Below are 27,064 nucleotides of genomic sequence, written 5' to 3' on the forward strand. Positions count from 1 at the left end.
ATTATAATCAGGGATGCTCAAGAGGCCAGAATTAGAGGAGCGCAGATTACATAGCATTACATAGGATGTACAGTACAGAAACCAGTCCATGCCTGCGTTTATGCTCCACTCGAGCCTCCTCCCATCTTTTCTTATCGAACTCTATCAGCGTAACCCTCTATTTCCTTCTCCCTCATGTGCTTATCTAACAGGCCCTTAAATGCATCGATATTATTCTCTTCAACCACAGCCTGTGGTAGCGAGTTCCACATTAAAACTGACCAAAGACCAACGACCTGAAACGTTAATTCTGTTTCTCTCTCCACAGATGCTGCTCCATATCTCCAGCAGTTTCTGCTTTTATTTTGCATTGCAACTGGTGCAGTCCCATTTAGCGAAGGGGGTGGCGCTGTGCCCTGTGCTGGGAATGTTGCAGTACCACGGGCGGCCGCGGGGGGAGCCCTGGAGCTGCAGTACCACGGGCGGCCGCGGGGGGAGCGATGGAGCTGCAGTACCGCTGGCGGCCGCGGGGGGTGCGCTGGAGCTGCAGTACCGCGGGCGGCCGCGGGGGGAGCGGTGGAGCTGCAGTACCGCGGACGGCCGCGGGGGGGGGGGGGGGGTGCGCTGGAGCTGCAGTACCGCGGGCAGCCGCGGGTGGCGCTGGAGCTGCAGTACCGCGGGCAGCCGCGGGTGGCGCTGGAGCTGCAGTACCGCGGGCAGCCGCGGGTGGCGCTGGAGCTGCAGTACCGCTGGCGGCCGCGGGGGGTGCGCTGGAGCTGCAGTACCGCGGGCGGCCCGGAAGTGGTGGCGGACGGAGCGGAAGTGACGGGCCGGGCGCTGCCCAGTGTCCGCAGCCGCTCCCATGGCGACCCGAGCGCTGCAGGACTGGGCCCGGCTCCAGGCCGCCGGCTACCCCGGGGTGGAGGTCCGCAATATGAGTTCCAGCTTCAGGGACGGGCTCGCCTTCTGCGCCATCATCCACCGGCACCGGCCCGACCTGCTGTGAGTGTCCGGGGAGCGGGAGCGGGAGGAGGGGAGAGCGGGAGAAGGAGGTGGTGGGGAGGGAGGAAGAGCTGAGGGGGAGGGCTGAGGGGAGCAGGGAGAGAAGGGGGAAAGTGTGAGGGGGTGAGGAGGAGGAGCGGGGAAGCAGGAGGAGGGAGGGAGAGGATGGGGAGAGCAGGGGGGTGTGGAGGAGGGGGGTTTGGGGGTGAGGGAGGGAGGAGGGACTGGGTGAGGAGGATGGGGTGAGGAGGGAGGAGATGGTGGGGGAGGGAGGAGGAGCAGGAGGGGGTCAGGAGAGGGGGTTTGGGAGGTGAGGGGGGTTGGGGGAGGAGGGGCTGGGTGTGGAGGATGGGGTGAGAGTGGTGGGTGGGGAGGAGGAGGGAGGTGGTGGTTGGGAAGAGGCGGAGGGAGTGGGGAAGAGGTGAGGGGCAGGGGGTGAGGGTGGTGGTGAGGGGAGCAGGGTGAGGAGGGGAAAGTGAGGGGGTGAGGAGGGGGGAGCAGGAGGAGCGGGGAGAGGATGGGGTGGAGAGAGGAGGAGGGTGGTGGGGAGGAGGTGGGTAGGGGTGTGAGGGGTTGCGGAGGCGGAGTGAGGTGAGGGGCGTGAGGAGGAGGGGGGCCATGAGGCTGACGACACCCAGCTCTACCTCATCACCGCTTCTCTGTCTCTAATTCATCAGATTGCTTGTCCAACATCCAGTTCTGGATGAGCAGAAATTTCCTCCAACTAAATATTGGGAAGACCGAAGCCATTGTCTTCAGTCCCCGCCACAAACTCCGTTCCCTAGCCACCGACTCCATCTCTCTCCCCAACATCTGTCTGAGGCTGAACCACACTGTTCACAACCTTGGGGTCATATTTGACCCTGAAATGAGTTTCCGACCACATATCCGCGCCATCATTAAGACCGCCTACTTCCACCTCCGTAACATCGCCCATCTCCGCCCCTGCCTCAGCTCATCCGCTGCTGAAACCCTCATCCATGCCTTTGTTACCTCTAGTCTGGACTATTCCAACGCACTCCTGGCTGGCCCCTCATCTTCCATGCAAAACTCGCCCGTTTCCAAACTCGCACCAAGTCCTGTTCACCCATCACCCCTGTGCTCGCTGACCTACATTGGCTCCGGTTAAGCAACACCTCGATTTTAAAATTCTCATCCTTGTTTTCAAATCCCTCCCTGGCCTCGCCCCTCCCTATCTCTGTAACCTCCCACCACCACCACCCCCCGGGATATCTGCGCTCTAATTCTGGCCTCTTGAGCATCCCTGAATATAATCGCTCAACTATTGGCAGCCGTGCCTTCAGCTGCCTAGCCCCTAAACTCTGGAATTCCCTCCCTAAACCCCTCTACCTCTCTCTCCTTCCTTAAGACAGACTTTAAACCTTGCCTCTCGTTACGTGGCTCGGTGTCAGATTTTGTTTGATTGCGCTCCTGTGACGCACCTTGGGACGTTTTACTCCGTTAAAGGTGCTCTCTAAATACAAGTTGTTGTTGTATTAGAAGTGCTATTTTTGCAGGCAGCATGATGCTATTGAGAGTTGGACTCCGCACTGGGTCCTGCTCTCCCTGGTAGATTCCTATTATAGTGTTAGCGCATTACATTCATCCTGGTGGCTGGGGTTTGTGATAAACATCATTGAAATCATCAGGCTTGTCATGGCAGTGGGGTAGAGGTGTGAAATGCAGGCCCTGTTGTAATGACAAGCGAAGGTCAGCAGGATTTCCTTCGAGCGACCTCAGTAGCCTGATTGTGGGGAAACAGATGTAATGTGATGAAGGAAGGGCTTGCTGCTCCTGCAGCTTGGAGCCCAGCTCAGTGCAGAACCCCAAGGTTAAAAAGAGTAGGCGAGATCAAGTAAACGAGGCAGTGATTAGGTGCCGCAAAGTGTTTGTTTGTTTTAAAAGCTTGTAGATTGTACAGGAAACTCTTTAATATCCGGCACCGGCGTGGTGCCGGTTTATCAAAAAGTCCGGATTACGGAGAGTTTTAGTAAAAGGTACGAGAGCTCCGTACACAGCAACAAATCCAGGCTTCCCTGTTGCTTAGCAACAAGTGCAGGAACCCCGGTTACACGGCCACAGATCCAGGAACGGCCACTAATATGAAGTAAAACTTACCTGAACCTACTCCTGAATTTTGCCGGTTAACAGAGATTTCCGGTTATTTAGGTGCTGGTAAATCGAGCGTTTCCTGTAGCTAGAGGGAGTTGAGGAGCACCTTGGTTTTGAGTTGGAGCAGGCTAGTCTTGATTCCAGTCGTCTTCGCTTCTTCTTAGGCAGTCCCTCGGAACCGAGGATGACTTGCTTCCACACTAAAAATGAGTTCTCAGGTGACTGATGAGTCCAATGCGGGACCTACAGTCTCTGTCACAGGTGGGGCAGACGGTGGTTGAAGGGGCGGGTGGGTGGGGTGCTTGGGTTGACGTGCGCTCCTTCCGCTGTCTGCGCTTGACTTCCGCTTGCTCCCGGCGAAGAGACTCGAGGTGTTCGGCGCCTTCCCGGATGCTTCTCCTCCACTTTGTGCGGTCTTGGGCCAGGGATTCCCAGGTGTCGGTGGGGATGTTGCACTTTTTCAAGGAGGCTTTGAGGGTGTCCTTGAAGCGTTTCCTCTGCCCACCTGGGGCTCTCTTGCCGTGCCGGAGCTCCGAGTAGAGCGCTTGTTTTGGGAGTCTCGTATCAGGCATGCGGACAATGTGACCCATCCATCGGAGCTGATCGAGCATGGTCAAAGCTTCGATGCTGGGGATGTTGGCCTGAGCAAGAACACTGATATTGGTGCGCCTATCCTGCCAATGGATTTGCAGGATCTTGCAGAGGCAGCGTTGGTGGTACCTCTCCCGTGCTTTGAGGTGCCTGTTGTACATGGTTCATGTCTCTGAGGCATACAGCAGGTCGGGGTATCACTGCTGCTCTGTAGACCATGAGCTTGGTGCCGGGTTTGAGGTCCTGGTCTTCAAACACTCTCTTCCTCAGGCAACCGAAGGCTGCACTGGCACACTGAAGGCGGTGTTGGACTTCATCATCGACGCCTGCCCTTGTTGACAGTAGGCTCAGTACAGTGAGACTGAGAGAGAAGGGATAGCTTGCAGCATAGGGGTCTTTGCAACTTTGAAGGAACAAAAGAAGGAAATGTAAATTTATTACTGATGCAGAGACAAGTGCAGTGTTCGAGGTGTGAGGGGGAACCATCCAGCACGTTCTATCTTGTATCCACTCCAGGAGGGAGGGAATGGTATTGGAGCTTTACTAGGCGTGGGATTAGGACTGAAGTCTGGGCTCGGGCTTTGCATCGAGTTAAGAGTGGGGATAATGTGCACTGATGGGAAGGCGTTTCATGGGGTTAGCTCCCGCTGTGGATCCTGATCAGTCTGATGGGTTCTGGGTGGGAGGGGCACAGTTCCGCAGGTTGGAGACATTGAGGTGTGCAGGATCAGGGCGTGCACTCGATCTCCCTGTGACTCATCGCAGTGCCCGAAGGGGCCCTGTAGAATTGAAACACCCTTCCGCCTGGCACAGTAATGTTTGGTGCCAGTGGCTGGTGTCCTGTGGAAGTAATGATTGAAGAGATAGTGTGTGAGCTTCTCTTACCTCCTGCTTTCAATACGCCCACCATTTCTGGGTGTCGCTTCCCATGGAAAAACATAGAACTGGCAGTGATGGTGGAATTCTTCCCCGCCTACGGCACCCCGCCCTCGGCACGCCTCCCCCCCTGGCCCTGGCACCCCGCCTTCGGCACGCCTCCCCCCCTGGCCCTGGCACCCCGCCTTCGGCACGCCTCCCTCCCTGGCCCTGGCACCCCGCCCTCGGCACGCCTCCCCCCCCCGGCCCTGTCACCCCGCCCTCGGCACGCCTCCCCCCCCCCACGGCCCTGGCACCCCGCCCTCGGCACCCCGCCTTCGGCACGCCTCCCCCCCTGGCCCTGGCACCCCGCCTTCGGCACGCCTCCCCCCCTGGCCCTGGCACCCCGCCTTCGGCACGCCTCCCCCCCTGGCCCTGGCACCCCGCCCTCGGCACGCCTCCCCCCCTGGCCCTGGCACCCCGCCCTCGGCACGCCTCCCCCCCTGGCCCTGGCACCCCGCCTTCGGCACGCCTCCCCCCCGGCCCTGGCACCCCGCCCTCGGCACGCCTCCCCCCCCCCCCGGCCCTGGCACCCCGCCCTCGGCACGCCTCCCCCCCCCACGGCCCTGGCACCCCGCCCTCGGCACGCCTCCCCCCCCCCCACGGCCCTGGCACCCCGCCCTCGGCACGCCTCCCCCCTGGCCCTGGCACCCCGCCCTCGGCACGCCTCCCCCCTGGCCCTGTCACCCCGCCTTCGGCACGCCTCCCCCCCCCCGGCCCTGTCACCCCGCCCTCGGCACGCCTCCCCCCCCCCGGCCCTGGCACCCCGCCCTCGGCACGCCTCCCCCCCCCACGGCCCTGGCACCCCGCCCTCGGCACGCCTCCCCCCCCCCACGGCCCTGGCACCCCGCCCTCGGCACGCCTCCCCCCCCCGGCCCTGTCACCCCGCCCTCGGCACGCCTCCCCCCCCCCGGCCCTGGCACCCCGCCCTCGGCACGCCTCCCCCCCCCACGGCCCTGGCACCCCGCCCTCGGCACGCCTCCCCCCCCCCACGGCCCTGGCACCCCGCCCTCGGCACGCCTCCCCCCTGGCCCTGGCACCCCGCCCTCGGCACGCCTCCCCCCCTGGTCCTGTCACCCCGCCCTCGGCACGCCTCCCCCCCGGCCCTGGCACCCCGCCCTCGGCACGCCTCCCCCCCTGGCCCTGTCACCCCGCCCTCAGCACGCCTCCCCCCCGGCCCTGGCACCCCGCCCTCGGCACGCCTCCCCCCCTGGCCCTGTCACCCCGCCCTCGGCACGCCTCCCCCCCCCCCGGCCCTGTCACCCCGCCCTCGGCACGCCTCCCCCCCCCCTGGCCCTGTCACCCCGCCCTCGGCACGCCTCCCCCCCCCGGCCCTGTCACCCCGCCCTCGGCACGCCTCCCCCCCCCTGGCCCTGTCACCCCGCCCTCGGCCCTGGCACCCCTCTCTTCCCACCCCCCGCCCTGGCACGCCTCCCCCTCCCCCCAGTCTGCCCCGGCCCTGGTCTGCCCCCCCCCCCCCCCCCCCCCCAAACCTCGTCCGTCTCCCCCCTCCGCTCCATCGTCCGTCTCATCCTGTCTCTGCCCTATTCTGCTGAGGGGTTTACTGACACAGGAATTGGCACGGTCTGCTGTTGGCATTTGATGCAGCAAAGCAGCAGTGTTACAGAATGTCTTTAAATAATGTGTGACCTTGAGCTGGTGCACAGCCTGGTTTGATTCTTTGCCCGGTGCCACACTCCATGTTCAGGGTGGCCAGTCAACATCTATAGGAACAATTCGTCAAGGGCTGAACTGCTTGAGCGTGTTTCAATCAGATAGGGCAAAATAAATCAAATAAGTTCCTTTCTGTCGTCATTCATGCCGTATCTGTAATACTTTGTGCTTATCGAAGCGCGTTTTCTTTGGACTATTACAGATTATTAGATAATGTTTAAAGCATTAGATTTACTCAACCTTGTTAAAATGGAGCACTGTACTAACCTGCCTCTAACTCACAATACAAACCTCCCAAGAAAGGTTGGAAATGACGAGTTGACCATTGACCAGCACGGTGGCATAGTGGTTAGCATTGTTGCCTCACAGCGCCAGGGACCCGGGTTCGAATCCGGCCTCGGGCGACTGTCTGTGTGGAGTTTGCACATTCTCCCCGTGTTTGCGTGGGTTTTCTCCGGGTGCTCCGGTTTCCTCCCACAGTCCAAAGATGTGCGAGTTAGGTTGATTGGCCATGATAAATTGACCCTTAGTGTTAGGGGGATTAAATACGTGGGGTTACGGGGATAGGGTGGGATATGTGTTGGCGTAGGGGTTACGGGGATCGGGTGGGATATGTGTCGGTGCAGGCTCGATGGGCCGAAATGGCCTCTATCTGCAGTGTGGGGTTTCTGTGATTTCTGTGATCCCCCCCCCCCCAGTCTCTGATTGTATTGAAGCCCCTGTTGCAGGACATATTGTGTCTGACATCCTTGTGTCTTTTTCAGAGACTTTGATTCACTCTCCAAAGAAAACATCTATGAGAACAATCGTCTGGTGAGTGTTGTATTATCAGTAGAACATCAAGCTTCCTGTTGCTGTGGTTCCAGCTAACCATTTCCTATACCAGTCCTAGGCTTGCTCTGAAATCTGTAGAAACAGTTGCTGCCTCACATTCTCACACTCTTTCTCCCCCCCGCCCCACCACACACACAAGGAGCTGAAACAACGAGATTGTTTGTGGAATTTGGGGTTTCTCGGGTGGTGAATTACAGTGAGTCGAATACTGTACTCTGCTTTGCCCGATGCTGTGGTACTGAGTCAGTGCAGCTTGCACAGAGGCTGCTGTGAGCTCAGCACTTTGAATCACCGACAACTCTACGAAAGCAGCATATGTACCATCAGCTTTCTGAATTAGCGAGTTTTTGCATTGGTTAAAGTCCTCCCTCTTACAGAGCAGCCTGGGGACTAAGGAACGCAGAGCGTGAGAGCTAGTTTCTTGCACTACTTGACACGACTAAAAATAAAACTTCTGCTGTGAATCTGTAAAGACTGTTGTCAACCATTGCGACCTTCCTGCAAATCCCTGCGCCTGTCCCCCCCTCCCCCGAGCACCTGTCTTCCCCGGCAGCCTGTGTCCATCCCCCGTCCCAGATTGGTGCGAATAATCAGAGATAGGACCATTACAATTTGTCCTGATTGAACACAAACACACTACATAATAGGAACATTCAGTAGGATGCTAGGAGCATGTGTGTTCAGCTGCACTTACTAAGCTCAATTAGAACATACTTCACTACTAGCTCTTTACTCCAGCACATGTTACAGTCTGCTGTACCTGCAAAGTTAGTCCAGAGATCCATTGATTGGCCAGGGAGCAGGTGCACACTGCAGTCACTCGGCACACAGAAACATTCGTGCCTTTTGACCAGTCAGTTGGACACGAATACCAGAGAGTGTGATAATAGGACATACACACTGGGCAGTCAGTGAGTGAGTGTGATAACAGGACACACACACAGGGCAGTCAGTGAGTGAGTGTGATAACAGGACACACACACAGGGCAGTCAGTGAGTGAGTGTGATAACAGGGCAGTCAGTGAGTGAGTGTGATAACAGGGGACACACAGGGCAGTCAGTGAGTGAGTGTGATAACAGGACACACACACAGGGCAATCAGCGAGTGGATGGATGGGCGGGGGGGGGGGGCGGGGTGAGTTCCAGATTTCCACTACCCTTTGTGTTAAGAAGTGCTTCCTGACATCACCCCTGAACGGCCTAGCTCTAATTTTAAGGTTATGCCCCCTTATTCTGGTCTCTCCAGAGGAAATAATTTTTCTCTATCTACTCTATCAAATCCTTTAATCATCTTAAACACTTCAATTAGATCAGCCCTCAATCTTCAATACTCAAGGAAACACGAGCCATGGGGGGAGAGCAGGGGAGTGTAACTAATTGGATAGCTCTTTCAAAAAGCCAGCATAGATAAGCTGGGCCGAATGGCTTCTTTCTGTGTTGTATGATTTTCGTCGATGCGACCTATTCTCGTAATTTAACCCTTTAGCGCCAGTATCATTCTGTGAATCTGCGCTGCCCCCTCTCCAAGGCCAATCTATCCTTGCTGAGGTGCGGGGCCCAGAACTGAACCCAGTGCTCCCGATGGGATCTGACCAGAGCTCTGTACAGCTGTAACATAACTTCTAGCCCTCTGTATTCCAGCCCTTGAGATAAAGGTCAACATTCCATCAGCCTTTTAAATTGTTTTTTGTACCTGTCCACGGGCTTTTAGTGATTCCTGTACGTGGACCCCTCAATCTCTCAGCTCCTCCACAGTTCCTGCTTCTCACCATTTAGAAAATACTCTGATCGATCTTTCTTGGGTCCAGAGTGGATGACCTCACACTTCCCCACACTGAACTCCATCTGCCACAGTTTTGCCCACTCACCCAATCTATCAATGTCCCTTTGCAACTTTCTGTTCCCATCTACACTATTTACTGTGTCACCCAACCTGATGTAGTCAACACACTTGGATACATGGCTCTCTGTTCCTTCATCCAAGTCATTGATAAATACAGTGAAAAGCTGAGGCCCCAGTGCAGCTCCCTGGGGACACCACGAGTCACATCCTGCCAATTGGAGGACATACCCATTGTCCCTACTCTCTGTCTAACTCCCTACCCATGTCAGTAGGTTGCCTCTCATTCCATGCACTCTCATTGTTAACAGTCTCATGTGGAATTATATCGAATGCCTTCTGGAAGTTCATATAAATAACATCCATAGACACACTCCCTTATCTACCACGTTACTGACCTCAAGAAATACAACTAGGTTCGTTAGACATGATTTGCCCTTTACAAATCCATGCTGGCTCTCTCTGATCAGCTCATATTTGTGCAGAGGGTCACTCTGTCCCTAATAGATTCAAGTAACTTCCCCACAACTGACAGACTAATAGGCCTATAATTTCCTAGTTTATCTCGCTTACCCTTCTTAAATAATGGACAGACAATGGCAATTTTCCAATCCGAGGGGACAGTTCCTGAATCGAGTGTGTTTTGGAAAAGCATGACTAAAGCATCAACAATTTCCTCAGCTACTTTTAACAGGACATGCACAGATTCTTGATCATACCTTTTTGTGCTTTGCAATGCTCTACATCTCAGATCAGCCTGTACTGATTGAATCTGTAAGGAGAAACTTCAGGTGTCAGCTGTGGCTCAGTGGGTAGCACTTTCACCTCTGAGTCAGAAGGTTGAGGGTTCAAGTCCCACTCCAGACACTTGAGCACAAAAATCTAGGCTGAAACCATACAGTGCTCGGTCAGAGCTTGAGTGCTGTGTCCAGCTCTGGCCCCTGAGGGAGACTGTTAAGTGCTGATAGCAGTTCAGAGAAGAGTCACAAATCTGATCCCTAAAGTCAGAGATTTGAGATATGAACATAGACTGGAGAAACTTAGACCTTTCACCTTCAAAGGTGGTGACTGACGTGTGATTTAATTGAGATTTATAAGTGGTTAAATTAAATTGCAAGAATAGAACAAGGGGACACTGGTTCAAATGGTAAATGACAAAATTACAACTGATATCAGGAAGTTCTTTACACAAAGAATGTTCAATACATTCATCATAGAAACATAGAAGATAGGAGCAGGAGTAGGCCCTTCGAGCCTGCTCCGCCATTCAATGAGATCATGGCTGATCATCCAAATTCAGTACCCTGTCCCTGCCTTCTCCCCGTATCCCTTGATCCCTTTAGCCTTAAGAAATATACCCAACTCTTTCTTGAATATATTTAATGAACTGGCCTCCACCGCCCTCTGTGGCAGAGAATTCCACAGGTTCACCACTCTTTGGGTGAAGAAATTCCTCCTCATTTCAGTCCTAAATGTCATACCCCTTATCCTTAGACGATGACCCCTGGTTCTGGACTCCCCCGCCATCGGGAACATCCTTCCAGCATCTAGTCTGTCCAGGCCTGACAGAATTTTATAGGTTTTGATGAGATCCCCTCTCAATCTTCTAAACTCCAGTGAGTATAAGCCCAATCGACACAATCTCTCCTCATACGTCATTCCTGCCATCCCAGGTATCAGCCTGGGACTCCTTCCATGGCAAGAACCTCCTTCCTCAGCTAAGGCGACCAAAACTGCACACAATACTCAAGGTGCGGTCTCACCAAGGCCCTGTACAACTGTAGCAAGACATCCTTGTTCCTGTACTCGAACCCTCTTGCTACGAAGGCCAACATACCATTTGCCGCCTTAACCGCCTGCTGCACCTGCATGCTTACCTTCAGCGACTGATGCACAAGAACACCCAGGTCTCTCTGCACTTCCCCTTCTCCCAATCTATTGCCATTCAAATAATAATCTGCCTTCCTGTTTTTGCCACCAAAGTGGATAACCTCACATTTATCCACATTATAGTGCATTTGCCATGTTTCTGCCCAATCACCTAACCTGTCCAAATCGTACTGGAGTTTCACGACATCCTCCTCACAGCACACACGCCCACCCAGCTTTGTGTCGTCTGCAAATTTGGAGATATTACATCCAATTCCCTCGTCCAGATCATTAATATATATTGTGAACAGCTGGGGTCCTAGGACCGATCCTTGCGGTACCCCACTAGTCACTGCCTGCCACTCGGAAAACGACCCGTTTATTCCAACTCTTTGCTTTCTGTCCGCCAACCAGTTCTCTATCCAAGTCAATACATTGCCCCCAATCCCACGTGCCTTAATTTTGCACGCTAATCTCTTATGTGGGACCTTATCGAAAGCCTTCTGAAAGTCCAAATACATCATGTACAATTGGCTTCCGTGTAGACGAAAAACCTGGCCTTCCAAGAATGGCTGCCCCAGTGGAGGGGGTATATTGGGAGGTCTTTCTGGATGGATGGGCCAAATGGCCTTCCTCGGAGAATGATGCAGCATAAAAGGAGGTCATTCGGCCCATCGGCCCTGTGCCGGCTCTTTGAAAGCTCTTCAATTAGTCCCACTCCCCCCTGCTCTTTCCCCAGAGCCCTGCAGATTTCTCCTTTCCAAGTATTTAGCCAACTCCCTTTCAAATGTTACTATTGAATCTGCTTCCACCGCCCTTTCAGGCAGCGCAGTCCCGATGATCATAACTCGCTGCGTTAATGTTTGTCTCCTCATTTTCCCCCTGGTTCTTTTGCCAATTACTTTAATTCTGTGTCCTCTGGTTACCGACTCTCCTGACATCTACCCTATCAAAACCCCTCATCATTTGGAACATTTCTAGTAAATCTTTAAATATTAAATTAAAAAAATTATTTAAATTTTTAATTGTTTTGAAATCTCCAAAAATTAATATCCCTAGGAATGAAACTCCACATTTGTAATAGTAAATTGTCAGTGCCACACAGGCTGTTTGGCATTAATTAAGACTTCTCACCATTAAAAATTCACTTACACTTGACTGGGCCAGCCCGAACTTTCTCTGGCGTGTTTAGTGAGTAAGTACCGCAAGTTCAGGCCCTTCACGTGTTTGAATGCCGAATCTCTCGGCGAGATACTGGTGTAGCGAAGCTTGTGAAGGAGCAGGGCAAATCGGACAGTAACTCCTGATTCCTGCGTTGAACTGCGGATGTGCGGATGCTGGAGGTTGCTGTCCGATTTACTCCTTACTAACAGGGAGCACTGAGCCTCACTGCTATTCTTACCACAAAACCTGGGCCATATGTTTATAAAATACTTTAGTGTTCCCTATTATGTTACCTGCGAATTCTCATACTATCTCTTTTCAGTTCTCCCCTACTTTCTGTATTTTGTTTGATTCTCTACTGTATTATAAACCTGACATTTATCCTAAGCCTCCTTTTTCTGATTCATATTAACCTCTATATCTTTAGTCTTCCAGGGAGCTCGAGCTTTGGATGCCCTTCCTTTCCCCCACGTGGGAATGTGTCTACTCTGTACCTGAACTATCCTTCCTGAAGGCCTCCCATTGTTCATTTACTGTTTTACCTGCCAATCTTTGATTCCATTCCCCTCTGGGCCCGATCCCCTTTCAACTCACTGAAATTAGCCCTCCTCCAGTTGAATATTTCCACTGTGGATTTTTTCTTGTCCTTTTCTGTAATTATTCTAAACCTAATGATATTGTGATCACTGTTTCCCAAATGCTCCCCCACTGAAACATGCTGCACTTCATTCCCTAGAACTAGATCCAGTGTGGCATCCTTCCTCGTTGGGCTGGAAACACACTGATTAAGAAAGTTCTCTTGTACATATTTCAGGAATTCCTCCCCCTCTTTGTCCTTTACACTGTCCTTTCCTCAGTCTATATTAGGAGAATTGAAGTCTCCCATTATCACTACGCTATAGTTTTTGCATCTTTCTGTAATTTGCTTGTACATTTGCTTCCTGCCCACGATTCAATGGCCTATAGTGTACACCCAGCAACAACTTGTATTTATATAGTGCCTTTAACATAGTAAAACATCCCAACGCACTTCACGAGTATTATAAGACAAAATTTGACACCGAGCCACATAAGGATAAATTAGGGCAGGTGACCAAAAGCTTGGTCAAAGAGGTAGGTTTAAAGGAGCGCCTTAAAGGAGCAAAGAAAAGTAGCGAGGCAGAGAGGTGTAGGGAGGGAATTCCAGAGCTTAGGGCCCAGGCAACAGAAGGCACGGCCACCAGTGATTGAGCGATTATAATCAGGGATGCTCAGGAGGGCAGAATTAGAGGAGCGCAGATATCTCGGGGCGGGGGGGGCTGAAGGAGATTACAGAGATAGGGAGGGGCGAGGCCATGGAGGGATTTGAAAACAAGGATGAGAATTTTGAAATCGAGGCGCTGCCTATCTGCGAGCACAGGGGTGATGGGCAAACGGGACTTGGTGTGAGTTAGGACACGGGCAGCCGAGTTTTGGATGACCTCAAGTTTACTTAGGGTAGAATGTGGGAGGCCAGCCAGGAGTGCGCTGGAATAGCTCGCGTGCAGCGTAACAGCTCCTCTTCTCCTTTACTCTAATAGATTCCATCTTTGAACCCTCAATCACACCATTGCTTTCTAGTGCTGTAACAGTATCTCTGATCAATTCTGCCACCCACTTTATTACCTTTAATATTCCTCTTGAATACATTGTACAGAAAACTCTTTGGTATCCGGGACCGGCGTGTTGCCGGTTGATCAAAAATTCCGGATGACGGAGAGGGTTATCTACCGAGGCTATTTTTAACAAAGAAAAATTAAAAAAATCAAGAAATGTGCTGTATACAGTAATTGGGTACTCACCTACAGAATGTTGTGTTAAATGGATGGTGGAAGATGCCTGATTAAGTACAGTACTGCCAGTTGAGGGTAGTGCAATGCAATGACTACCAGCAGCGTGGGAGACGCACAGTACCCTTGTAAAATGGCGGGTCAGAAGAGACTACCGGCAGCGCGGGAGAGTCAGACTCCTGTTACAGGGGGATTGAGGTGTTCAGACTTCCGACAGCGCCAAGAAGCCGAGTAGTGGCAGTTTGGAGAACTGCCCCCACTGACTAACTCAGCCACCACGGGAGACTTGGACTCGGACTCGGCAATATTTCCGGTTATTGAGGTGTTGTTTTCGGAGTGAGAATTTTGCTGGTTAATAGAGAATACCGGATATTTAGGTGCCGTTTAAACGAGAGTTTCCTGTAGCCGGGACTGTTAAGTTCCCATTCCTCCCGTTGTTTGGGCCAAGTATCCGTTACTGCCACTAAATCACAATCCCATGTGGCAAATTGTGCCTGCAGCTCACCAACCTAATTGATCACGCTCCGGACATTTACCCACATGCTCTCTAAACCCATCTTAGGCAGCTTAGCATTGCTGCCATGTCTATTTCTGGACTATATTATAATGCTGTTTGTCTCTCCCAGTCCTCTATCAGGGGGCCATACTTTGATGGTTTCAATCCCGTGGGGTCCAGTTTGAGTGCAGTCGCTCCGGGGGTCTTCCTGCTTGCATCAGTGATCCAGGCAGCAAGGATTTTAGCAGAACTGTACCTTTGTGTCCTTCGATCCACGGGTGTCCAGGACAGCTGGTCATGAGATCCCTACAGTTAAATCAGCTGCCTTCAGTCTCATGAGGGACTGGTATCCATCATCACGGGTATTATCTGCAACAGGTTGACTGACCGTGTGATTTGGCTGGCGCAGGAGTTGGTGGTTGAGTGTGTGCTGCGGTGACTGGAGGATTGTGAGATCGGACTGTTTCTTAAGTCAAGTAGATTAACTGCAAAGTTAATTAAATTAATTGGATTGTGCTGTGTGAGTTAAGGAAGATGCTGAGAGCTGAGTGAATAATCAGCTAGAATAAAATACATTGGTGCCGATGACAGACTTGAGTGCGATGCTGACGGTCAGCATTGGCTGAGAGAAGGTGAGAGAGCAAGTTTCATCCGAGCAGAAGTTTGGCATTGAGGCAGCGTTGGCCTGTACCTGCAAACAGAGAATTAGCGCTGCCCCACAGACCAAGCACAAACCATCTGAGACACCTTACTAGGCAAAATCTTTTATACATATTTGTTGAGTTTAAATATCCCAGCTAGGATGTTGTCAGCAACAGCTAAAATTGCAGAAATGGTGGCGGTCACTGAGGAGACTGACACAGCGTTCCAGTATCCATGGGACTAGTTTGGGGGGTTGTGAGGGGGGGGGGGAGCTGGGAGGGTGTGGGGGGGGGGGGGTGCGAGGGACGAGCGGGGGAGGGGAGAGCCGGGAGTGAGGGGGGGGGTAGAGAGCCGGGGGTGAGGGGGGGGCCGGGGGTGAGGGGGGGGGGGGGTAGCCTGGGGGGGGGGGGTGAGGGGGAACCGGGAGTGTGCTGTTGCAGTTGGCAGCCAGAAGGTTGGTTTGGTCGGGCTCACTGATCCTGCTTCAGACCCATCAGGAAACCGTGCTGTGCGAGGCGTCCGATCGCCGTGAAGATTTGGACACCCACTCGATTCTCTCCACTTACTGCTGCACTGAGTGTGCAGGGAGAGAGTTGGATTATCCGTAGGGGAGGTTCCCTGTGGGTAGACAGGGCGGAACAAGTTGCGAATTGGTTCTCACTGTCTGAATACTGGTTCATTTAGCTGACTGCTAACTCAGGCACTCACTTGCTGCAGTTATTTTTCCAGCTGATCACGTCTATTTAGTTTGAGAGTGGTTGGATTTTGCTTGCAGTCTTTCCGTGTACAGGGTATGAGTGTTGATACCGGAGAGGGTGTGTTTTCAGGCGGTGAGTGAGGAGGTCAGTGTGCAGCACGCTGGGCACAGCTTGCCGTGCCAGTCAGCTCCAGCTCCGGCTGCACTCACTGCCCTGCTCCAGCTGGGTGACCCATGACATCAGCAGGCTTCTATTTTCCTTTCAGATCTATTCATAACAACAGGAATAGCAGTGTTGTTCTGAATCAGTTTTAAAGTAGAAGCATTATTCCCTTATTACAGATCGGGTAGTGTCTGATCTAAGTGCATGGATAAAGGAGCTGATGACAGAGAAGTGTTTGTCTTCAAGGGCGATACTTCAATTGGAACAATTTCTTACTGCTGGATAATGCCTGACGGGGTATTTTTGCCATCTTTTAAGTGACTGTCCCAGTCGGTGTCTGCGGTGTCTGCGATGCCGTGCTCGGCCAGGCCAGGCCAGACTTGCTCACTTCCACCCTCTCTGAGCGGTAGCCAGGCGATGTTTCCTGCCAGTCTCTGAATGTTTGCTGTGTCTGCAGTGTGCTTGGCGTTTTATCCCAACCTCACCTTTGCACGCTTTACTTACTCTGCAGTTACACGTCTGGTCTGTTCCACTGACCCATGATAGGTATGTGATATGTGCTTTGCAGACAGTGAGGCCCCAGTACTGTCAGAAGTTTTCCTTAGCCAACAGTGGACAGGAAACATTCCTGTTACAAAAATCTGGGCCCACTGTGTAGCTTGCACAGTTAATTTGTTGGCCTCTTCATTTCAAAGTGACCTGTAAAAATTGGAAACTACTGTAGAAATCGTATCTTGGCCAACTCTCTCTTCCCTTTGCTTCTGCCCCTCTGGTCCCCCATCTGATTTGCCTACATGGACAGTCTCCTCCCTTATCCTGTTCAGTTCCTCTCTTCCTCTTTCATGCTGCGTTTTCTCTGTCTCAAGACACACCGATCAGCAGGACAGGCCTGTCTGTTACACACACCAATCAGCAGAACACGCCTGTCTGTTACACACACCGATCAGCAGAACACGCCTGTCTGTTACACACACCGATCAGCAGAACACGCCTGTCTGTTACACACACCGATCAGCAGAACACGCCTGTCTGTTACACACACCGATCAGCAGAACAGGCCTGTCTGTTACACACACCGATCAGCAGAACACGCCTGTCTGTTACACACACCGATCAGCAGAACACGCCTGTCTGTTACACACACCGATCAGCAGAACACGCCTGTCTGTTACACACACCGATCAGCAGAACACGCCTGTCTGTTACACACACCGATCAGCAGAACAGGCCTGTCTGTTACACACACCGATCAGCAGAACAGGCCTGTCTGTTACACACACCAATCAGCAGAACACGCCTGTCTGTTACACACACCGATCAGCAGAACACGCCTGTCTGTTACACACACTGATCAGCAGAACACGCCTGTCTGTTACACACACTGATCAGCAGAACACGCCTGTCTGTTACACGCACCGATCAGCAGAACACGCCTGTCTGTTACACACACCGATCAGCAGAACAGGCCTGTGTTACACACACTGATCAGCAGAACAGGCCTGTCTGTTACACACACTGATCAGCAGAACAGGCCTGTCTGTTACACCGATCAGCAGAACACGCCTGTCTGTTACACGCACTGATCAGCAGAACAGGCCTGTCTGTTACACACACCGATCAGCAGAACAGGCCTGTCTGTTACACACACTGATCAGCAGAACAGGCCTGTCTGTTACACGCACCGATCAGCAGAACACGCCTGTCTGTTACACACACCGATCAGCAGAACAGGCCTGTGTTACACACACCGATCAGCAGAACACGCCTGTCTGTTACACGCACTGATCAGCAGAACACGCCTGTCTGTTACACGCACTGATCAGCAGAACAGGCCTGTCTGTTACACCGATCAGCAGAACACGCCTGTCTGTGTTACACCACAAGGAGGGAGAGAGTGACATGGAGTTTACGTCACTAACGTGTTTACACCTTTCAGCTGTACCCTCTAGGTCACATAACGGTCACTATCAGCCAATCAGATGTTGTTAAGACAGCCATAAGAGAGTCAAAAAAGGGGTGTTAGACGATGGTTTTTATCTATGATTAGAACGAGAATGGTAGCATAGTGGTAATGTCACTGGGCTAGTAATCCAGAGGCCTGGACTAATGATCCAGGGACGTGAGTTCACATTCCACCACGGCAGCTGGGGAATTTAAATTCAGTTAATTAAATAAATCTGGAATTTAAAAAAAAAAAGCCAGTATCAGTAATGGTGACCATGAAACTATCGGAGTGTCGTAAAAACCCATCTGGTTCACTAATGCCCTTCAGGGAAGGAAATCTGCCGTCCTTACCCGCTCTGGCCTATATGTGACTCCAGACCCACAGCAATGTGATTGACTCTGAACCGCCCTCTGAAATGGCCCAGCAAGACACTCGGTTGTAACAAACCATGACAAAACACAATGGCCCAGAACTTTGGGTCTCCACGGGTGAGTACGCACGGGGTACTCACCCATAGGCCCAATGGAAGTGCCGGTTTCGTGCATGCGCGGGAAACCGGCACTTCCGTTCCCCTGAAAGGAGGGGTTAAGAGGTCGAATGCGTGCGCGGGAGGGGCTGCGCGTGCGCATCGAACTTGCGTTTTTTTTGCAGGTTTTCCCGGGAGGGTAAGTCTCCAGAAGTTACACGGGCGCAAAGCCTGCTTTTTACAAGGTAAGTGGTGAATTAATTAAAATTAAAACATTTTTTCCACAGGTTTATTATTTTTAAATACTTTAAAGGTAAGTTTATTTTTAGCCCCGTTAGAAATAAAATTATTTTTTTCAAAAATTTAAATTATTGTTTAAAATAGTTATTTCATGTAATTTATAGTTTATTTAAAAAATGTGATTTAAAAAAAAAAAAAAAAAAAATTATTTGAAGATTTAGTGATGTTTTGGGGCTCATAGTATTTATAGGTTTGACAGCCCTTCCTGTCAAACTTATGAATGAAGCATTCCCTGCTCCGATTGGCTCCCCATGGCTCACGTGATCCCAGGGGACACATCAAACTAACTGCGCCCCTGGGATACGCAAGCACTGCGCGCTGGCAGTTGGAGGAGGCCTAGGATCGGAATCCCACGTGGGCCCACAGCTCAACCCCCGGCGCGCAAGGTAAGTGCAGGTTGGGGGCTTGCACTCGCGGGAAGCCCCCGACCTGAATTTTTGGGCCAATAAGAATAAAACCGGACGGACCACCCGGCATTGGACATGATGACGGCACACCCAGCCCAGTCGACCCTGCAAAGTTTTCCTCGCCAACAACTGGGGACTTGTGCCAAAATTGGGAGCGCTGTCCCACAGACTAGTCAAGCAACAGCCTGACATAGTCATACTCACAGAATCATACCTTTCAGCCAATGTCCCAGCTCCTCCATCACCATCCCTGGGTATGTCGGCACAGTGGTATACAGTCGGGAAGGAGTGGCCCTGGGACTCCTCATGGCTTCAGGTCAAGCATGGGCAAGGAAACCTCCTGCTGATTACCACCTACCGCCCTCCCTCAGCTGATGAATCAGCACTCCACCATGTTGAACATCACTTGGAAGAAGCACTGAGAGTAGCAAGGGCACAGAATGTACTCTGGGTGGGGGACTTCAATGTCCATCACCAAGAGTGGCTCGGTAGCACCACGACTGACCCAGCTGGCCGAATCCTGAAGGACATAGCTGCCAGTCTGGGCCTGACAGGTGGTGAGAGAACCAACATGAGGGAAAACCCTACTTGACCTCGTCCTCACCAATCTACCTGTCGCAGATGCATCTGTCCATGACCGTATTGGTAGCAGTGACCACCGCACAGTCCTAGTGGAGACGAAGTCCCGTCTTCACACTGAGGACACCCTCCATCGTGTTGTGTGGTACTACCACCATGCTAAATGGGAAAGATTCAGAACAGATCTAGGAGCTCAAAACTGGGCATCCATGAGGTGCTGTGGGCCATCAGCAGAATTGTATTCCACCACAATCTAACCTCATGGCTCGGCATATCCCTCACTCTTATCATTACCATCAAGCCAGGTGACCAACCCTGGTTCAATAAGGAGTTGGTAACTGATAAGTGGCAGGTAACATTCGTGCCACACAAGTAGCAGGCAATGACTATCTCCAACAAGCGAGAGTCTAACCACCGCTCCTTGACATTTAATGGCATTACCATTGCTGAATCCCCCACCATCAACATCCAGGGGGTCACCATTGACCAGAAACTGAACTGGACCAGCCACATAAATACTGTGGCAACAAGAGCAGGCCAGAGGCTAGGTATTCTGTGGCGAGTGTCTCACCTCCTGACTCCCCAAAGCCTTTCCACCATCTATAAGGCACAAGTCAGACGTGTGATGGAATACTCTCCACTTGCCTGGATGAGTGCAGCGCCAACAACACTCAAGAAGCTCGACACCATCCAGGACAAAGCAGCCCATTTGATTGGCACCCCATCCACCACCTTCAACATTCACTCCCTCCACCACCGGCGCACTGTGGCTGCAGTGTGTACCATCTACAAGATGCACTGCAGCAACTCGCCAAGGCTTCTTCGGCAGCACCTCCCAAACCCACGACCTCTACCACCTGGAACTCCCTCCCTAACAGCACTGTGGGAGTACCATCACCACACGGACTGCAGCGGTTCAAGAAGGCGGCTCACCACCACCTTCTCGAGCAATTAGGGATGGGCAATAACTGCCGGCCTTACCAGCGACGCCCACATCCCATAAACGAATAAAAAAATGTTCCATTTATTCCGCAAAATCAGTAAGATTCTTGAAACATTGAGGTCAAGCGTTGATAATTTTATTAAGTATACTTAGAAATATAGTGCTTACACCAAGGTTCCCTTTCATTTTTTGGGGGCGTACTGCCCCTTTAAGGGGCTGCGCGACCAATTCAAAATACTGCGGGTGTGCAGTTTTTCCTATTTAAAAGCCGTTGAGCCGGCTACACAGGTGGTATAGAGCGCCACGCAGCTTAAAGGGAACATTGCTCACAACTACATCTGATTGTTGGGGACTCAAACGCTTCACAGTTCTGAGCTCAGTATTCAGGATGATCGAACCCTTTGAATCCGAATCCTCACTACAATTTGCCACTTTTCTATTTTTCTCTTACCCCTACTGTGGGAATTTATACCTTTCTATATTACATAGTTACATCAAAAGGTAAAAACAACTCCATAGACCTAATTAGACTTGTACGTTGACAATAACTTCAGTTACTAACTAAGCTGCTTTCTTTTTGGAAGAGCTAGCGAGCTCATTTCATTATCTTATCAAAACAGTTTTTGTTCCATGTAATTACTACCAAGTGAAACTTTTAAATACAAGTCTGTCTTTGGTTCTGTGCCATTCAGCACCGTCTGATACCCCATTCTACAGAAACCTCAATTAAAAAGATAATGGCCCGAAATTCACGGTGGGTAATAGCAGCAAACTAACAGCGTTCGCCGTTATTAACCCTTTGAAACTGACCCGCAGCTTCAGGATGTAGCGCATGCGCATCTAAATGTGGAAATCCTGAAGTTGCGGCCAGCCATTCACTGCTCCGACACTGGCTGCACTGTGGACCCCCACCCACCCAATAGCCGGTAATCAGTGAAAATGATGAAAACTTGGGCTTTTCCGTGGTAATATCGCTGTTTAAATACCCCATTAACTGTTAGGCCTTGTTGGATTAGCTGTAACTGGGGTTTAAACAACGTAGTGACTGCTAAACAAATGTTATGGCCCTGAAGAACTCATTTTAATTTTGTGGAGTGTCAAGTTTCTCCATTATAGAAACATAGATAGAAAAATAGGAGCAGCATTCGGCCCTTCGAGCCTGCTCCGCCATTCAATATGATCATGGCTGATCCTCTATCTCAATACCATATTCCCGCTCTCTCCCCTTTTGTGTCTGGAAATCTATCTATCTATCTCCTTAAATATGGTCAGTGACTTGGCCTCCACAGCCTTCTGTGGTAGAGAATTCCACAGGTTCACCACCCTCTGAGTGAAGAAATTTCTCCTCATCTCAGACCTAAATGTCCTACCCCGTATCCTGAGACTGCGACCCCTCGTTCTAGACCCCCCAGCCAGGGGAAACATCCTCCCTGCATCCAGTCTGTCTAGCCCTGTCAGAATTTTATACGTTTCAATGAGATCCCCTCTCATTCTTCTAAACTCTAGTGAATACAGGCCTAGTCGACCCAATCTCTCCTCATACGACAGTCCTGTCATCCCAGGAATCAGTCTGGTGAACCTTCGCTGCACTCCCTCTATGGCAAGTATATCCTTTCTTAGGTAAGGAGACCAAAACTGCACACAGTACTCCAGGTGTGGTCTCACCAAGGCCCTGTATAACTGTAGTAAGACATCCTTGCTCCTGTACTCAAATCCTCGTGCAATGAAGGCCAACATACCATTTGCCTTCCTAACTGCTTGCTGCACCTGCATGTTTGCTTTCAGTGACTGGTGTACAAGGACACCCAGGTCCCTTTGTACATCAACATTTCCCAATCTATCACCATTTAAATAATCTGCCTTTCTGTTTTTTCCACCAAAGTGGATAACTTCACATTTATCCATGTTATACTACATCTGCAATGTATTTGCCCGCTCACTCAACTTGTCTAAATTGCCTTGAAGCCTCTTTGCATCCTCTTCACAACTCACAATCCCACCTAGTTTTGTGTCGTCAGCAAACTTGGAAATATTACATTTGGTTCCCTCATCCAAATCATTGATCTATATTGTGAATAGCTGGGGCCCAAGCACTGATCCCTGTGGTACCCAACTAGTCACCGCCTGCCACCCCGAAAAAGACCCATTCATTCCTGCTCTCTGTTTCCTGTCTGTTAACCAATTTTCAATCCATGCCAGTATATTACCCCCAATCCCATGTGCTTTAATTTTGTGGGACTTTATCAAAGGCCTTCTGAAAATCCACTGGTTCTCCCTTATCTATTCTACCAGTTACATCCTCAAAAAAAAACTCCAGTGGGTTTGTCAAACACTATTTCCCTTTCATAAATCCATGTTGACTTTGTCTAATCCCGTTATTTTCTAAGTGTCCTGTTATCACATCCTTTATAATAGATCTAGCATTTTCCCTACTACTGATGTTAGGCTAACCGGTCTGTAGTTCCTGGTTTTCTCTCTCCCTTTTTTAAATAGTGGGGTTACATTTGCCACCCTCCAATCTGCAGGAACTGTTCCATAATCTATAGAATTTTGGAAGATGACAACCAATGCATCCACTATTTCCATGGTTACCTCTTTTAGTACTCGGGGATGCAGATTATCAGGCCCTGGGGATTTATCAGCTTTCAGTCCCATTAATTTCTCCAGCACTTTTTTTTACTAATACTAATTTCCTTTAATTCTACAAACTTATATTTTTTTAAGTTTCTTCATATTTATTTCAGGTTTACCTTTTCCCCATCTGAGAGCCCCAATCTGTTTTGCTCTCTAACATTTGTAAAAAGTCTGAATAAAAGCAGCTTCTTCACTTCCTGGTGCCTGCCTGTGAGAATTCTGCAATATGATTGGCTACTTAGACAGCTTGTTGACGTCCCAGCAGATCGCGTTAGCGATTCCCCACTACACTGCACTGATCTCACTCGCACATCGAGTAAGGCAAACTTCTCGCCACAGTGATAGCGAGATCCCTGTGGGCAGCTTTCTTCGGGGCCAGTGGCCAACGCCTCAGCTTCGCTGCTGACCGCAGATTCCGGGCCATTGCTTTATCTAGATGTTTTCCTTTTCCAGGGCTAACTGTTGTCCTTGCTCCTATATCAGTGATTATAAGCTCCCTGAAACTTGGGAGCCAGTATTCAATGGCTTGTTTCCAATTAACTTTTCTCATTAAGCAGGTGGTTACATATTAAATCCTGCTGCAAGGGTCAGTGGTTACCATCTTAAAATTATTGTGCAAGGTGAATTATCCACTATTATCCACTTGTAGTTCTTTTAAGATATTACAATTTAAAAATCATCATTCCCTATTAAACAAACATTACTACAATACAAAGACAAATCAATATCGGTATTCTATTAGCACACTTCAAGTCAGTCTGATTAACGCTTTCCTTACAGGGGGTATAAGTGCAGAAAAAACATGGGGACAATATTGGAATTTTACTACACAGCCACGAATATGTTCACCCGCACCCCACCCCAGAAAGTTGGGCTGTTTGTTATTCGACATGTCTGTTGCCACTCACCCATGTAACTTTTTTATTCGTTTATGGGATGTGGGCGTCGCTTGCAAGGCCAGCATTTATTGCCCATCCCTAATTGCCCTCGAGAAGGTGGTGGTGAGCCACCGCCTTGAGCCGCTGCAGTCCGTGTGGGGAAGGTGCTCCCACAGTGCTGTTAGGTAGGGAGTGCCAGGATTTTGACCCAACGACGATGAAGGATCAGCAATATTAAGTCAGGATGGTGTGTGACTTGGAGGGGAACTTGGAGGTGGTGGTGTTCCCATGCCCCTGCTGCCCTTGTCCTTCTAGGTGGAAGAGGTCGCGGGTTTGGGAGGTGCTGCCAAAGAAACCTTGGCGAGTTGCTGCAGTGCATCTTGTGGATGGTGATGTGCCTCAATAAATCCGAGACTCAATGTTAACTGAACAAAGCAAGGCTTTTATTAACTTAGAAGGTAACACACAGTGGAAAAGTGTCTCCCATCCAGAGGTCGGCTGTACTGGATGTGAGACACGCTGGGCCTGCTTAAGTAGAGGCCAGGTATGGGCGGAGCCCTGCACACAATAAAATACAGGTGAGGAAATGGAACTGAGGTAAGGGAAATGAAACTGAAACTAAACCACAGTCACAGGCACAATCACACACACAATACAGATGAGTGATGAATGGCATATTTCATCACAGATGGTACACACTGCAGCCACGGTGCGCCGGTGGTGGAGGGAGTGAATGTTTAAGGTGGTGGATGGGGTGCCATCTATATACCTATCATACCCCCTCTCTGCCCCATTATTGATGGCCGAGATTTCAGCTGCCTCAGGCCCATACACTTCACCTCTCCACTTCTGTCTCCGTCTTTAAAAGTCTTATGAAAAACTATCGCTCTGAACATGTAGATAAGACTTTAAACTAGTAAGACAGGGCAGGGATCTGGTAGAAATAACAGTCGCTTGTAGATAAAAGAAATAGGAAAGGAGAGCGAATGTCACACCAAAGTAAGGAATAAGGGTAACCTGAATGGTCCCGGAATAGATAAAATAATAAAACCTAAGTACAAAATAACTGTTTAAAAATAAAGCGAGAGGAACGATTAATAAAATGTTTTATTGCCTGTACAGCAATGTGCACAGCAAGCGTAACAAATCAGGGGAACTAGAGGCAATAATTTGTAGCGAGGAACCAGATGTAGTATCATCTCCGTCATGCTCCTTTAACCAAGTAATACAGCTTTGACCAAATTTGGGCGCACTCCAGATACTTTTTCTCATGCCTAATGCAAGGTCTGATTCCACAGGCAAAGCCCAATCTCCCTATGAACTGAAATGTGACCGTACACATGCAGTAATGTGGCCACAGAGTAAACAATCAATTCTTTTAACGATAAGCTACACAATGGAAACCCAAATAACCCCCATAATCTCCGAATCTCTCCGGTTGAAGGACAGGCACTTTGTTAAACTATATATCTCGAGCTACAAACTACAAATCAGGTTTTAATCAAGTTTGGTTGAACTGAAGCAAGAGTAAGCACAGCAGCTCTCGTTAGATTTCAGAACTTTACTTCACTCAGTCCCTGTTTTGAAATATGTCCCCAAATTCTGGCGGCTTTCTGCAATGTTACATTTTTACTTTGGACCAACATCTATGATGTGAAGTTTAGATGTGAGATCAGATATCCACGGAGTATCCCACTAGCCCCAGCTCATTAGCTGACTGACGAAGCAGAGGTTCACTTTTACCTTGGGCCAGTGTCCATGATTCACTGTTACACAGGACTGCACTCCTACAGAGAGTGCTTTGTTAACCTTTAACCATATAGTGGTAAAGCAAGAAGGCAACTGCTAACCTGGGAAAAGGCTTCAGTATTTGTTAGTCGGAGCATGGATCTCTCAATCAACTTCAGCATCAGGCACCCTGACTGAAATATTACTGCAATGGACTCTCTCCCCTGGTGGGTGACCAGTTCCACACAATTAGCCCTTTCTCTTTCCTGCATTCCTAACATGTTTTAAGATTTTTCTGGACAGGGAGGGTATGAACAGCTTGTCCTCTGTCTATTAACTGTGTAATTGCCAGAGCAAACAACCTGGCCTGTTTTTGAAGACCATTTTCCCCCCAGCATTATTCTGTGCACACTAGGGCACGAAAGCTTCCACCTACCATAGCTTGTCTCTATTATCCTCAACAGTAATTAGACATCAGAGAAGGATTGAACTCGGAGTTCACGCTAATTGCACAGAGATGCTGGGAGCCCTGGTCCAGGTAACGTGTGTATTCCATCTGGAAAGGCAATCCCAGCCAGCACTAACCCACTGAAAGTGATCACAATACAAACTCAATAATAAGAGTATAGACTCTTCTACGATTTAATACATTACATCTTTGAGCCGCCACGAAAGTTTAATCTTATGCATATCTTTAGTACTTGTTGAAACCCCCTCTCAGGCAGACTTGAGGCGTGGCTTGAGCTATGTTTAATTCATGCCCTCTTCTTAGGCAGTCCCTCGGAACCGAGGATGACTTGCTTCCACATTAAAAATGAGTTCTCGGGTGACTGATGAGTCCAATGCGGGACCTACAGTCTCTGTCACAGATGGGGTGGGTGGGGTGCTTGCGTTGATGTGCGCTCCTTGCGCTGCCTGCGCTTGGCTTCCGCTTGCTCCCGGCGAAGAGACTCGAGGTGTTCGGCGCCTTCCCGGATGCTTCTCCTCCACTTTGAGCGGTCTTGGGCCAGGGATTCCCAGGTGTCGGTGGGGATGTTACACTTTTTCAAGGAGGCTTTGAGGGACCAATTGGCTCACTCAGCAGCACTAAAGGCACTCTATTTCCAAATGTGCTAAAAGCAGGACAGGAAAAGTCACACCAACCCACCCCTCAGTCACACCATCCCACCCCTCAGTCACACCATCCCACCCCTCAGTCACACCATCCCACCCCTCAGTCACACCAACCCACCCCTCAGTCACACCATCCCACCCCTCAGTCACACCAACCCACCCCTCAGTCACACCATCCCACCCCTCAGTCACACCAACCCACCCCTCAGTCACACCAACCCACCCCTCAGTCACACCATCCCACCCCTCAGTCACACCATCCCACCCCTCAGTCACACCATCCCA

At 50.6% G+C, this 27,064-nt stretch overlaps 1 protein-coding gene across 3 annotated transcripts in view; it reads left to right on the forward strand.

Annotated features, from left to right (window-relative positions):
• The first annotated feature begins 762 nt into the window (after window positions 1-762).
• Window positions 763-27,064, forward strand: part of micall1a (MICAL-like 1a) — a 133,664-nt gene continuing 107,362 nt past the window's right edge. For all 3 annotated transcript variants that reach the window (XM_085969421.1, XM_085969422.1, XM_085969423.1), the window contains exons 1-2: window positions 763-981; window positions 7,038-7,086. In XM_085969421.1, coding sequence (XP_085825547.1) covers window positions 842-981; window positions 7,038-7,086 — 189 coding nt within the window. In that variant the 5' untranslated portion in view covers window positions 763-841. The remainder of the gene's footprint in view (window positions 982-7,037; window positions 7,087-27,064) is intronic.

The sequence above is a fragment of the Somniosus microcephalus genome, chromosome 28 (genome assembly GCF_052327205.1).
Source record: "Somniosus microcephalus isolate GS21.2 chromosome 28, FLI_Smic_1.0, whole genome shotgun sequence".
In the NCBI taxonomy this organism is placed as follows: domain Eukaryota; kingdom Metazoa; phylum Chordata; class Chondrichthyes; order Squaliformes; family Somniosidae; genus Somniosus; species Somniosus microcephalus.